This window comes from Musa acuminata, chromosome BXJ1-1 (assembly GCF_036884655.1).
Source record: "Musa acuminata AAA Group cultivar baxijiao chromosome BXJ1-1, Cavendish_Baxijiao_AAA, whole genome shotgun sequence".
Classification (NCBI taxonomy): Eukaryota; Viridiplantae; Streptophyta; class Magnoliopsida; order Zingiberales; family Musaceae; genus Musa; species Musa acuminata.
In genome coordinates, this window is record NC_088327.1 from 18,466,491 (window position 1) to 18,482,327 (window position 15,837).

General features: G+C 38.4%; 1 protein-coding gene across 1 annotated transcript; it reads right to left on the reverse strand.

Annotated features, from left to right (window-relative positions):
• Positions 1–13,473: 13,473 nt before the first annotated feature.
• Positions 13,474–14,657, reverse strand: LOC103974796 (acidic endochitinase-like). The gene has a single exon (XM_065188066.1). It carries the CDS (start codon positions 14,579–14,581, stop codon positions 13,610–13,612), a length of 972 nt encoding a protein of 323 aa, XP_065044138.1. The 5' UTR covers positions 14,582–14,657; the 3' UTR covers positions 13,474–13,609.
• Positions 14,658–15,837: the final 1,180 nt, after the last annotated feature.

Below are 15,837 nucleotides of genomic sequence, written 5' to 3' on the forward strand. Positions count from 1 at the left end.
GTAGAAATCCGATTGAACTCATTTTTGTCCAAAGCGCAAAATAAGGCATTCATAGCCTTTACATTTAAAGAAAACATCTTCTTCTCCAAATCATTCCAATGGTTCATTGGGAGAGAAGACATTTCAAATCTATTTTCAACTATGTGCCATAAATTCAAATCCAAAGAAAGTAAGAAAACTCTCATTCGAGTTTTCCAACAAGTGTAAGGATCGGAGCGGCACTAAGAGGGGGGGGGGGGGGGGGTGAATTAGTGCAGCGGATTAAAACTTCGGTTTTGGTAAAACCTTTCGTACGATAAAAAACTGAACTTGAAAAGCTTAATAACTTAGAAGCGTATGGAAGCGTACTGACTAAGTAAAGTAGTTTGCAGTATATAAATGGCAAGAATAAAATGCAAACCAGAGAAGACGGTAGTTTATAGTGGTTCGGTCAATCGTGACCTACATCCACTCCTCCGATTCCTCTTCCATCGAGGCCACCTGCATCCACTAATGATCTTCCTTTACTAGGCGAAGATCAACCTCCTTCTTACACCCCTCTTACAACCTCTTACAAGTGGTTCACCCTTTTACAAAGATTTCAATGAAAAGAAAGGAGGTGAACACTCAAGCTATTGAAAACAAGACTTTTCTTAAAGCATTTCTCAACTTCTAGCTTCTCAAAAGGTTGTTCTCTCAACTGAGAATTGAGGGGTATTTATAGGCCTCAAGAGGATTCAAATTTGGGCTCCAAAATTTGAATTCTCTTTGGTTTCCGAGGCCGGTGGTGCCACCGCCTGTCAGTGGCGGTGCCACCGCCTGTCAGTGTCTGACACTGACAGTGGATTGGCGGTGCCACCGCCTGTCAGTGTCTGACACTAACAGTGGACTGGCGGTGCCACCGCCCAGTCAAGCGGTGCCACCGCCCAGCTCTTGGGTGCTGGGTGGTGCCACCGCCCAGTCTAGGCGGTGCCACCGCCTAGGCCAATTCAACTCACTGGTTGGGCTCCAAACTTGGCCCAAACTAGTCCGAACTCGGGCCCCATTGGCCCCTACTTGGGTTATAGGATTAACACATAATCCTAATCCTAATTAACGTGCTAATTATGAATTTAAAGACATTTTCTAAGCTATTACAAAGTCCGTAAGTCAAGACTTCTTCCGGCGAGCTTCCGGCGAACTTCCGACGGTCTTCCGATAAACTCTCGGAAACCATTCTGCAGACTCCCGGTAAGCTCCTAGACTTCACGATTTGATCTTGGCGAGTTCCAACGAGCTTCTTTGGCCAGCTCTGATCTTTCTCGACGAGCTCCGCGAACCTTCCGGTGAGCTTCCGAAAAAGCCTTCGGCAAGCTCCCTACTTATTCTTGGCTAGTTCCGACAGTATTCCCGACGAACCTTCGGACTTCCGTCGAACTCTCGAACTCGCAACGAATCCTTCGTGCTTGACTCTGACACTTTGTTTTGCTTTATGTCTTCGTCGTTATCGTAGTTAATCCTGCACACACAAGCAAAAACTCTACTCCGATCTAGACAATTATTACAACGCGAATTGACATTCTGTTGCCCGGCACGTCATTAGTTGGCGCTTCGTCCGATTCTTCAGCGCATCGTCCTCTCTTGCGGCTTGTTGCCCAATCGGCGGTTAACCTCCGCAACCCCGATATCCTTGGTGCAATTCCGCTCTCCTTGGCCCGATGCCTGACGTCCGAAGCGTTCAGCCATCCAATATCCTAACGTGATCTCTTCCGGCGCAACGTCAATTCCTCCTGCGTTAACTGTCTAATCCTGATCGAGTAGACCTGCATCACTCAAAATGCAGTTTAAATTATAAACACATATTAAGTGGTTTCATCATCAAAATACGAGATTCAACAACAAGTGTAGTCCGTCCCATTGAAAAAGGGAGGACGAATGAAAGAGTGACCCTCTTGAAACCCATAAAGAGCCATTTCTATTTGGGTGTTAAACCAAAGTAGAAAATCGTGGCTCTGATACCAATTGTTAGGATCGGAGCGGCACTAAGAGGGGGGGGGGGGTGAATTAGTGCAGTGGATGAAAACTTCAGTTTTGATAAATCTTTCGTACGATGAAAAGCAATATCAATGGAAACCGATTTTAGAAACTTGATAACTTAGAAACGTATGGAAGTGTAGTAACTAAGTAGAGAAGTTTGCAGTATGTAAATGGCAAGAGTAGGATGCAAACCAGATAACGCAGTAGTTTTTAAAGTGGCTCGGTCAAAATGACCTACATCCACTTGTGAAGCCTTCTTCGAAGAGGCTTCCAACTTCCACTAGCAAATTTCTTGTAGGGGAAGGACTAATACCCCTCTTACAACCTTTACAAGTGGTTCACACTCTTACAATTCTTTTCAACAAGATGGGAGGAGGTGAACACTTAAGCAATATGAAAAACAAGGCTTGCAAAGACTATTATAAAGCTCTTAACTCAAACTATTGCTTTTCAAAATGTTGTAATCTCAGTTGAGATTTGAGGGGTATTTATAGGCCTCAAGAGGATTCAAATTTGGGCTCCAAAATTTGAATTCTCTTTGGTTCCCGATGCTGGCGGTGCCACCGCCCAGCCAAGCGGTGCCACCGCCCAGCTCTCGGGTGCTGGGCGGTGGCCAGGCGGTGCCACCGCCTGGCTCTCGGGTGCTAGGCGGTGCCACCGCCAAATCTGGCGGTGCCACCGCCTATACTATTTCAGCTCATTGGTTGGGCTCCAAAATTGGCCCAAACCAGTCCGAACTAAAGCCCAATTGGCCCCTACTTAGTTTATAGGATTAACACCTAATCCTAACCCTAAGTAACATGCTAACTATGAATTTAAAGACATTTTCTAAGCTATTACAAAGTCCGTGAGTCAAGACTTCTTCCGGCGAGCTTCCGATGAACTTCCGACGGTTTTCCGATAAACTCTCGGAAACCATTCTGCGGACTCCCAGCAAGCTCCTAGACTTCACGATTTAATCTTGACGAGTTCCAACGAGCTTTTTCAGCAAGCTCCGATCTTTCTCGGCGAGCTCCGCGAACTTCCAACGAACCTTCCGACGAGCTTCTGAAAAACCCTTCGGCAAGCTCCCTACTCATTCTTGGCTAGTTCCAATAGCATTCCCGATGAACCTTCGGACTTCCGTCGAACTCTCGAACTCGCAATGAATCCTTCACGCTTGACTCCGACACTTTGTTTCGCTTTATGTCTTCATCATTATCGTAGTTAATCCTGCACACACAAGCCAAAACTCTGCTCCGATCTAGACAATTATTACAACGCGAATTGACATTCTGTTGCCCGGCATGTCATTGGTTGGCGCTTCATCCGATTTTCGGCGCATCGTCCTCTCTTGCGGCTTGTTGCCCAATCGGCGATTGACCTCCGCAACCCCGATATCCTTGGCGCAATTCCGCTCTTGGCCCGATGCCCGACGTCCGAAGCCTTCTATCGTCCAATACCCTGACGTGATCTCCTCTAGCGCAACGTCAATTCCTCCTGTGTCAACTGTCTAATCCTGATCGAGTAGACCTGCATCACTCAAAATGCAGTTTAAATTATAAACACATATCAAGTGGTTTCATCATCAAAATATGAGATTCAACACTTTTGAGCTCTAAAAATCACAGAGTAAGATTAGATTTTTGGTGCTCTTTCATGCAGGAAAGAGTGGGGTATATATAGGCCCCAAACTGGTTTGAATTTGAAGTTCAAAAATATTATTTCCTGGATATTCGGGGTCCTGGCGATACTACCTTCTGACTGGGATGGTACAACCGCCTGGCAGCTCGAAGACTGAGCCTCTAGGCGGTGCCACCGCCTGACAGGGGCGGTTGCACCACCCAGTCTCGCTCGGAGACTGAGCCCAGGCGGTGCCATCGCCTGACTGGGGCGGTTGAACTGCCCAGTCTCGCTCGAAGACTGAGCCCTGGGCGGTGCCACCGCTGGCCAAGAAATCTGGGTCCGAATGGGCTGATCCATTCGGCCCAATTTGGGTCTGTCAAGGGCCCAATTGCCCCAAGATTAAGTTAATGGGATCACCTCCCATTTCTAACTTAATCATCGTGCTAACTATGATATTTCTTAAGACATTTACTACAACTTGCTCCGGTGCGTCAATCGCTTCTTCCGGCGAGCTTCCGGCGAACTTCCGTCGATCATCCGATGAACCCTCGGTGATGCTCCTGCGGACTTTCGACAAACTCCTGGACTTGCAACGATCCACTTGGCGAGTTCCGATGAGCTTCTTTAGGCAAGCTCCTGGACTTCTCGGATTTGTTCCCGTAGAACCTCCGACGATCGTCCGGACTTCCGTCGAACTCTCGAACCCCCAACGTGATCGTGGTCTTGATTCCGGCGCAACTCCTGCTGCATGTCTTACTTCCATCGTAGTTAATCCTGCACACTTATCTCAACATATGGATTAGATAACAAATGACAATTGACTTCATCATCAAAAATCCGAGATTCAACACCCCCAACCCGTGAGAACTCTCCCTAGAACTCCCATAATACTCTCTAAACCCCTCTAACCCTCATTCTAACCTTTAGAAGCCTAAGAGAGGGATTCTTATTGGTTTAAGCTCTCTATCTTCCAAAGAATTCTCCATAAAGTAAAATCTGAAATATTTCCTTCCTCTTCTCATTATTTTGCCTACTCTTCACAGTTTGATATTCTTGATCTATCATCTTATTTAGATAATGACACCTATCAGATCAAATCACAATAAAAACTACTCAAATCACAGCAAGAGCAAATTCAAATTCAGCAAATTGAAATTTTGAAGAAACTACAACAAATGAATCAAAAAATAGATGTCATGTATAAGAACTACGGATTTCCTCCTAAGGATTAATCGATATGCCTTCTTATTCTGTTACCTTGACATGCGATCCTTGTATGATTACTCTTAATGCCAAGTTAAAGTTTTATCATATTCTTTCTTTTGTATGAAAGCCATGCTTTTTTAGTTTTGAATGAAAGCTGAATTTTTTAAATGCATTCCGGATGAATGCTGATTTTTTTTATGAAATGAATTCTTGATTAATGCTGAATTTTTTTAAATGAATTCTGGATAAATGTTGAGATGAATTCTGGATGAATGCTGAATTTTTTTTTAGATGAATTCTGGTTAAATGGTGATTTTTTTTAAGATGAATTTTGGATGAATGTTGAATTTTGTATAATCTTATGGATGTCGAATGATCAATCTTCATGGTGAATTTTCAATCACAAATTGTATGCTTAAAAGTTTCATCTCCTTTTTGTTGATGACAAAGGGGGAGAAGAATGAGCAAAAAAATTGATGAATTATATGCCAATGTGATGGCATGACTTATATCAATTGAAGCTTGTGTTAATGCAAATGTCTTGTGTCTTGTATGCATCGAAAGCATGACTTATATCAATTGCAAGAGCATGTATTAAAGCGAGAAGAATGAGTAAAAGATTGATGAATTTTATGCCAAGGTGAAAGTATGACTTATCTGAATAGCAAGAGCCTGTGTAAATGATAAATCACAAAACTCCTTGAGATTATTGCAAGTTTTTAGATTGCTTGATCATGCCTTACATTTATGAGATTCATGCTGAAAGTTCGCATCTCTTGTTGAAATGATATTTGTCTTCTTTCAAATTGAAAATAATCTTCATAGCTTGAAATCATGAGAAATATGAAGTTTCGTATTTGCTCATGCTTATTGAGATTAACGATAAGTTCAAACGGATAGAACTTATCGACTTAGGCTTGAATTCAAAGAGATTGAATTCAAGTATTTTTATCTTCTCATAATATAGTATATAGATAGGGGGAGTTATGTTTAACTCCATCATCAATTGATTGTCATCATCAAAAAGGGGGAGATTGTTGAATCTCGGATTTTGATGATAAAATCAATTGATGGGTTAATTGATCTAATCCATATTATTGAGTTAATTGTGTAGGATTAACTACGATAGTCTGAAAACATAAAGCAAGCCTACCGGAGTCAAGTTTGATGGGTGTTCAAGAGTCCAAAGTTTCGTCGGAGATACTGCCGGAACCAACCGAGAAGAATTCGGGGACTTGTCGGAGTTTTCGGAAGTCTGCCGAAGAGATCGTCGGAGGTTCGTGGAGATCATCGAGAAGGTTCGGCTACTCGCTGAACTCACCACAAGATCGGGAGCCTGCTAGGAGTCCATTGGAAGAAATCCGAAGGTGTATCGGAAGTCCGCCGGAAGATCACCGGAAAGCTGCTGGAAGAAGACTCGACATTTGCCGGTTAAAAACTTGCTTAGGACTATGTTTTCAGTTGTATAGTTTGTATTTAATTAGGGTTAGGATTAAGGGTTAATCCTATAACCCAGTTAGAGATCAATTGGGCCCGAGTTTGGACTGGTTTGGGCCAAGTTTAGAACCCAACCAGTGAGTTGAAAAAGTCTAGGCGGTGGCACTACCCAGAACCCGAGAGTTGAGCGGTGTCACCATTGGACTAAGCGGTGGCACCGCCCAGCACCCGAGAGGTCCGACGGTGGCACCGCCAGTACACTGTCAGTGTCAGACATTGACAGGCGGTGGCACCACCACTGATAGGCGGTGGCACTGCCAGCCTCGGGAACCCAAGAGAATTCAAAATTTGGAGACCAAATTTAAATCCTCTTGGGGTCTATAAATACCCCTCACAACAGAGAATACAACTTTTGAGAAGCAATAGATTGAGAAAAAAAGCCTTAGCAAAGTCTTTAGCATGTCTTGTTTTCAATTGCTTGAGTGTTCACCTCCTTCTTTCTCATTGAAAATTTGTAAGAGTGTGAACCACTGTAAAATGTTGTAAGAGGGGTATTTGTCCTTCCCCTTCAAAGTTATTTGCTAGTAGAAGTTGGGAGCCTCTTCGAAGAAGGCTTCGCAAGTGGATGTAGGTCATTTTGATCGAACCACTTTAAATTGGTGGGTTCCTTGAATGTGTGAGTTTTTACTTTCCTAAAAGTGTTATTTATACTACTGCTAGCTTTCGGTTTTCATCTACTTAAGTTACTATCGAAACGAAATCTCCTCGTATTTACGAATTCGTTTTTAAACTTACAAGTTTTAATCCGCTGTACTAATTCACCCCCTCTTAGTGTCACTCTGATCCTAACAGTCCTGTGTCGTCGGTTCAATAATAAACATAATAATTTGCGTAGCACTCACGGAGAAAAACCAAAACGACTAAAACGTGGCGTTCCAAATGGACGGCCATGAAATTTGCAATGCCTTGTTAAGACATTAACCTTCGTTCAAATGATAATAATTTACGCATCAGTGACTAAACGAAGACGCACGTGACGTTCCAAATGGACGGCCATGAAATTGGATGGACAATTTTGGACACAGCTCACGGGTGCTTTATCCACAAAAAAGTGTGGCAGCAATAGTTGAAGTGCTCGTTAAGACTCGACGGGGTTTCTCCGACCTCGATTGATGGGTCATTTTTCTGGCAATGGCGTGTTCGACCCTCCGCATAAAATCTAAAAAAGAAAAAAGAAAAGATCTTCAAAAAATGATTAGTATGTTCGTGGAACAAATGCTGAGTCACTTCCTATTTGTTCCCATCTTCTACCCACATGTTCATTGATGGTGTATCAAAATTATCTCTAAATCGGCCCAGTTATATTATTTTTAATATTATGTTGAAAAATACTATAATATAATAATTTTTACTGCATTACAGTATTTTTTTATTTTCAGTAATATCAAAAAAACACTTGATCGGTTTATAGAAAAAAGAAAAAAAAAGAATAGGTGACTAAGGATATCACGAGTATCTGGCAAAAAAAGAAAAATACTATGTCAAGTAATTCTAAAAATGAGAAATATTTTCTAAAAGAAATCTGAAAAAAGTATTTTTCTCACAATTCGCTCTTTTATAATCCTAGAAATGAAAGTTGAAGCTTGTTTTAGATTGAGTGAGACAACTAACTGATAAATAAAATGTTAGATAGTTATTCAGAGGTTAAACAAAATTATATTTATTTCTTTTCACATTTGTCTTGATTTTTAAAATTTCATAATCTTCACGCTATCCTTACTATTCAATTATCTTTCAATTTATTTGTTAAATAATATAATATTTTATTCATTTATTTCATCACATTTATCCTTGTTACATAGGTCCATTTTTTTTTACACCCCCTAATTCATCCACTAGAATCCTATGATACCATTTGACACCACTTTATCGTCTCATCTAATATTACTCGATGAATGTCACTCGACGATTTAATGCAGGTGGATAAGAATATTGCCTAATGATATTTTGTCATCCAACGTCATTCCGATGCATCTCTAATAATGATGGTGAAGAAAGACAAAGAGACAAAAAAATATTTATGTCCATTTACAGAAAAAAAAAACTTATAATATTGATTTTTTTTTAAATAATATTAAAAATATAAAAAAGATTACTAATAAAAATCTTTTTATTTTAATGTTATAAAGCATACTTTCTATTGGATTTAGAATGCTACGTTCATTGAGATTATACAAGTCACACAAGAGTTCTTTTAGAAGTAATTGCTTCTAAAAGTTTCTACATTCACCGTATTTCCTAAAAAATATATATCTTCTTTTTAGATATTTTTAAAAGGATACCTCCCTTATCATTATTCCCAAACAATCACTCATAAAACCTAAGATACCAAAATTATTCCTGAAATCACTGTCTCCCTCTTTTCCCGTCATTGTCATCGATCGATCGAAAGACCCTATCGACTGGTTGGACCCCATCAATTTAGCTTACACTGACTAGCTCTTAAGGTTCTCTTGTTTTCAATTGAATCCTTCTGCCTTTCTCCCAAGGCTCTTTTGCTCTCGACTTTGATTTCCTCTTGAACATATGCTTTTATTGTAACATCTCATGCACCTCAACTAATAACAAAACTCTCACGCAGGAGTTGTCAATGATGTCCCCTCGTGGCCCTCCACCTCTTATCCCTTTGTTTCGGTTTCGACAAAACCGGCTCCCATCTCCTCTTCTCTTGATAGAGGAAATCCGACAAGCATTTCTCCTCTCTTGCCGAAGGGGCTCGAGCATCCTGACTAGGTTCTAGTTTACTTTGTTTAGATTTATTTATCATTTCCTTAGGTTTTCCCTCTCCTTCCTATCTTCTAATGCCTAAAATGGTAAACCCCTCAAAACTCTAATCTCCGAGAGCCTCTACATTCCTATCACGGGATGTGAAAAAAAAAAAGACCAGTGTGAAAATACCCTAAAACAACATTTGCCTTTTTTCAGAATACTTGAATGAATTTTGTTTGTTTCTACCGGTGGTGACCTTCAAAACATTGTATTGGCTGTTTGTGTTCCTATTCCCATTGATTTCGTAGGCAATGTGCATCTCCCCCATTGAATTTGTTGTTGTATCTTGGCATTGTCAGACGTTAGTAGGAATTTGGTTTATTTTGATTTATTTTATCTAACCTATTTTTGATAATATTGAGGTATAGGTTTAGAAATTATAGATGCATGTGATTTACATAATTTATAAAATTTTGTTATTAAAAAATATTATAAAAGATTTAAATATATATAATTTAGAGAAGTATATGATTTGAAATTTTTTACAAGCATTTATGGTTTTATGCTAAATATTCACTTAATACTATATTTAAAAATATTTAATTATTATTAATTTTAGATGATATATAATTGCATTAGCTTTGAAATGATAGGTAAAAGGATTTGTTAAAACACCTTGTCTTGTAAGAAGGTCATTGTTATATTGTTTTTACTTATAGTTGTCTAGTCAATATGACTATCATCTAGGCCCTATGAACGAGGGTTATGCATTGATATTTATTTAAAAACTATTTTTTTTTTAACTGTGACATAGGGTGATATGTGTTATATATATCATGAGAGTTGTAGTATATACTACGACTTCTATTATATACACATTAGCTATATTTATGTTTATGAATCATTAGTTATATTTTATGCTTATTTAATAAAAATTAACGATAGTTTTTGTACTATAATGTTTGATTCTCTGATAAGTGAAATTAGTTATATCTATCCTTTCATTTTGAAAAATATATGTTACTTTGAAAAGTATTATTAACAAATTATGATTTGAAATGTAAATGAAACAAAGGTTTTGTAAATTGTATAAATATGAGGAAAGATATGATATTCAAATATTTTATGTTAATAAGTCATGATTTTAAAATACATATAAAATTTAAATTTTTCGTACGAGCATAAGGAAAGTATTTGATATCCATACATATTTTGAATGCATAAAGAATTCATATGTTGTAATGAAAGTAAATATTTATGATAAGTTTTGACTAGCATATGAGTTATAGTGCTTATTGAATTGTGGTTTACTCGAATGATCATCTTTAAATTTTTCAGAGTGCACAATAGAAATATGATAGAATCGATTATTAATTGAATTATATAATTATTTTATTGAGATCATTGTACATTGAGATTAGTTTGTATATATATGTTATCTAGATAGATTTAGATTGGGATGTTGTGACTTTTAAGGAGTTGTTGAATCTATTGAATGTCCAAATGAGAGGATTAATTATGGATTGAGTTATGTTATTAATGTTCTGTAGATTGATTAATTATGAATTGAATTATATAATAATTATATTGTGAGAGTTATTTGTTATGGTTGTGGCCTTGCATTCTTGTAGGTCAACCAATAGGATTGCGGTGTTGTACCATCCTCGACTTTGCTGGGTTGGTGGTATTACAATAATGCTTGTAACAATTGATGCACAGGACTTGACAATTTTTGATGCAATGACAATGGAATGTATCGATCACATCTCCATTCATGAAGATATCATAATCTAATAATATCCAGAAAGACATCCACGAAAGGTGCACTTTCTTGTCGTCCCAGATATAATAATCAGAAATACTATTCATTTACAACTTAGATTATCATCGCGTTTTCCTCATCTTTAGAAACCCCACCCTATTCTCACACCCGATCCTCTATTTCTTCTTTTTTTCCTCTTTTCTTTCTCTCCACTTCCTTCCTTTCTACTCTTTTTCTTCCTTCGTCCCTTTCTATTTTCCTTTTCTTCTGTTCTTCTCTGCCTTTCTGTTCTTACAGCCAATGCCTCCTTATCTTCTCTCTTTCCTTCTTCCTCTCCCTCTTTTTATCTTCTAATCTTCCTTTCCCCCTTGTCTTCTGCTTGATTTCACCTCACTGAAGCCTCTTGTACAACGGAGAGGTGATTATGCGAGGAGAGAGGCAGTAGGGCAAAAAAAAAAACCTTTTATTTTCTTTTGTACTTTTGCAATTTAGTCACTATAATTCTTGTATTTACAATAAGATCCTTTGCTAATGTTACGGAAATACAATTATTATAACATGTTTTTAGGTAATATCGTTTTATCATCTCTTACTAAATTATGTATTTCTAATATATTTAATTATTTTGGTTATTATTATTTTTAATATAAAAATAATATCAATAAGTAGGGACTTTGATGTTCAACCCAAGCTATCAAATAAATTTTGATAGATGGATCGATTTCATATTTCTGAATAGAAAATTTCATTAGCACCTCGTCGTGTTGGACTTTAAGAAAAATATTTTTATATATTATAATTTATTTCATATTGTGAGAAGGTACTGGATGGCGTTCGATAAGATAGTATGTCCAATTTTTATGTTAATTATAATTTAATATTTTAATTTTAAACTTTAATATTGTGATGCTAAACATATGTTAATACAAATCAACTAGGGTGCCTCAACAAGTATATTGTCAAACATCATTCATTTGTTTTGTTTTTGTGTATTTTTCTTTGAAAATTATAAACAGGAATAGTTTATAGAACTACAAAATGATTGCTCACTAGAATAAGCAAAACTATCCAAAATAACCTAGTTTTTATGTATCATGATTTATTTTCTATAGGCTATAGTGCAATGTAAAATGTCAATCATCTCAACACCCTAGATCACATAGGTGGCATAGGACTTGCCCACACATAATGGTGTCTAATGACTTAGGCAATTTCAGTTAAGTCCATGGCATTGTAGTATTAGAGTAGGCAAGCAACATGAGAAAATAGTGAAAGTTCTCAATCTTACTATGGCTAAGCACCATGGTAAATCGAACAAGACGGGGCAAATCAGACCATTGCTCTAAGCAATTACAAGGGGGGCCTGTAAGTGCAAACTCACTCTCAAGTTGTTGAAGTCACTCAAGAGGAGTACGATAGTAAAAATAGGGAGCAAGAAACGATGTTCTCTATTCTCCGTGAGTAGAGAAAACGTAATCTAAAGCATCAACAAAAAAAACGCTATAAGGAAAGGCTTATACCTATAGAAACGATGTTCTCGAAGTGAGTATAGAAAAACTATACTAAGGCCAATAAAGATTTTTTGGGATAGAGAACTTGCTAAGGAGGTGAAATCTCAAATCGACAATATTGAGTTCTAAGTAGATCGACTAATGGAAGACACCAAAGATTTCATGCGGCACCTACTCGAAGTCATAATGAAACTCACGCTCAAGATTATATTGCTCACGAGGGTTCTTAATATGGATGGAGCAACACTCGGTCACAAAACTTTAGAGCACTTGAGTTGTATTGCTAAGGGGATATTAGGGATGCAAAGAAGCTCAAGAATTATTTTATTTGATATGAATAGTACTTTTGAACTACTAGGCTCGATTATGAAGAAAGTAAAGTATTGATAGTAACCATATATCTGAATAGGGAGGTAAAACTTTAGTGATGAATATGTTGGGAAGAGATCCAACAAGATTGATATTGAATGGATATATAGGAGGACTTAAAATGGGAATTGAGAATTCAGTTAGTTCATATCAAAAAGGAAGATGAGATAACTATATCAAAGTACTTTGATTCTTGACTATGTAAAATAGTTCTCCACATTGGTATTGAACATACAAGACATCTATGATAATGATAAGTTATTTAGTTTTCTCGATGACCTAAAATCATGGGCACAACATAAATTACATCAAACGAATGTCACTTTATTTTAGGATCGACTTAGTGAAGTTGGTTAATTAATTGTAGAGTCACCAGCTTAGCTACCATAATTGTTGTGCAACAAAAACAAAAAAAGAAATATTTATGTCGGTTATAGTTAAAGTATATAGTAAAATTAGTTAATTTTCTTTATAAATATAGTTATGAGTATGTAATAATTACCAAGTTAGTATAACAATTAATAGAGTTGTGTTGTGTATTTACTTATTGATCTACCTTTGCTTCTCAACTTCTCAAAATTGTATTTCTTTACTGATATTTGAATATGTTTCCCTAACAGTGGAAGTATGCATCTTAAGCGGTAGCATATTGATCTTCAGAATTTATATCTTTTGCTTAAACAATTGGGAAAGTTAAGAGTTATATATTTGTCGAAAGAGAAAAAAGAGAGAGGATATTTTTAGTTATTTATTTATTTTATCTTTTCCAAATTTGGAAGGGGCAGCAAATATACTGTTTTCGAACATGGAAAATATGGATACGTAAAACTACCCCCTTATTATATTATTGAAAAGACCACATACAAGCGAAACACCATACGTAGCACGCACGGATACGATGGGGGACCCATGATGATCGGAGTTTTCGACCACCGATCATCTACGCCGTTCAGGTTTACTTGGAAGACTTCACCGGCATAGATAAGATGTTGGAGAACCGACGCGCTGGACACACGTGGGACTTGACTTGAGAACTGTAGCCGGAGTTTCTGTCGTGGTATCTAGTCCACAGCATGATTCCTGCGTACTTGTCGGAATCCTTTAGGATCGGAAGAACTTGAGATATGAGCTCATGGGGTGGAATGTAGCCACCACTTGGAGCAGCCTCAGGAGCAGCAGGAAGCCCAAGGAACAGCTTTTGCGCAGGGATGGACATGACCCAATTGTTGAACGCATTTGCAAGATTGATAGCGTTCTGGGAGAAATGGCACGAAGGGTTGTTGAAGAACTGCACCCACACGAAGTCGAAGAGATCTGTTCTGAGTGCGTTGCCAAGCCAGTAATCCGGGAAAGGACACTGCGGAGCAGCACTCAAGTAAACTTTCTTCGTTCCGGCCTCCTGCTCGTTGTAGGCCTTGAGGAAAGCGGCAAGTTCATCATAGTGTTCTGTGCTCCCTCCGGCGATGTTGAAGTCTATGCCATCCAGAACCGCATTCCCGAGGGGTCGAGAGTAGCGAGCAGCAGAACCACCCAAGAAACTGTGCCAGAGGTATGACGCCACGTCCTTGGCGTCTTCGGTGGAACTCAGGCCATAAGACCCGCCACCTCCGATGGAGAGCATCACCGTGACTCCACGCTCCTGGCAGGACTGGATTTCTCTGCTTAAGCGCGCGCAGCCGTTGTTCCGAGGGTCACAGTGGCCGGCGAGGTTGATCTCTGGAGTTTGGCCCATGCCAAACTTGAAAAGGGTGGCGATGTTCACGTATTCGTAGTTGCCTGTGGCACAAGCATCTGCTAAGCTTCCCTCGTCTGTGTTTTGTCCCCAGTAGACGCCAATGCATGAGCTGCCCCGGGCCTGCAGTCTTCCTGTGAGCGCAAGCATCAGAAACGCAAATAACAGCAGCGAAGCTGGCGATCGGATCGCCATAGTGAATGAGGAGGCTATCGGTCTCTCTTTCTCTGTTAGGCACAACCCAAGGCACGCTTGTGGTGGTGTGTCATCAACAAAGCCATGCGACATGGTTATATAGGAAAAAGTGGGTGATGACGCCGATGACGTATTGTGGATGCGCGAATTAATGCTTTCCAGAGACTGGCATGTCAGATTGTCTCAGCGTGTTATTTTGTATCTGTTTTGATTTAAATTCATCCAAAAATAATAAAAAAAAGAGACGGAATATGCTAGAAGAGTTGAGAAGACTGGCTTTGGATAAGGGATGCGTGTTCGGCCAATCAATGTGTGACAGGAACATGACTCACTCACTTTACGCACGCTCGCAATACCTTGTCCTATGTCAGATTTAACCCACGAGTCCCTCGGTTCAATAATAAACATAATAATTTGCATAGTACTCATAAAGAAAAACCGAAACGACTAAAACGTGGCGTTCCAAATGGACGGCCATGAAATTTGCAATGCCTTGTTAAGACATTAACCTTCGTTCAAATGATAATAATTTACACATCAGTGACTAAAAGAAGACGCACGCGACGCTCCAAATGGACGGCCGTGAAATTGGATGGACATTTTTGGACACACCTCACGGATGTTTTATCCACGAAAAAGCCAAAAGAAGTGTGGCAGCAATAATTGAAGTGCTACGGGGTTTCTCCGACCGCGAATGATGGGTCATTTGTCCCGCAATGACGTGTTCGACCCTCCGCATAAAATCTGAGAGAGAGAGAGAGAGAGAGAGAGAGAGAGAGAGAAGAAAAGATTTTTAAAAAATGATAAGTATGTTCGTGAAGCAAATGCTGAGTCACTTCGTATTTGTTCCCACCTTCTACCTACATGTTCATCGATGGTGTATAAAAATTATCTCTAAATCGGCTCAGTTATATTATTTTTATATGATGTTGTAATATTTTTAATAATACCAGAAAATACTATAATATAATGATTTTTACTGCATTACAGTATTTTTTTATTTTCAGTAATACCATTTATCCATGTTGCATGGGTTTTCTTTGTGTAATTACTATATTTGAATTTTACCATCTTAAATTTATCAATACTAGATTTTTTTGAAAAGATAAGTGACAAAAACTGAATTCGAATGTGAAAGTTTTTATAACTAAACTGACTTAACACTTTTAAATACTAGACATATTGATCATCATAGATTGGAATTTACTAGTTTGATAATAAATTGATGCATGATCAAATTTTTTTTCATTTCACAT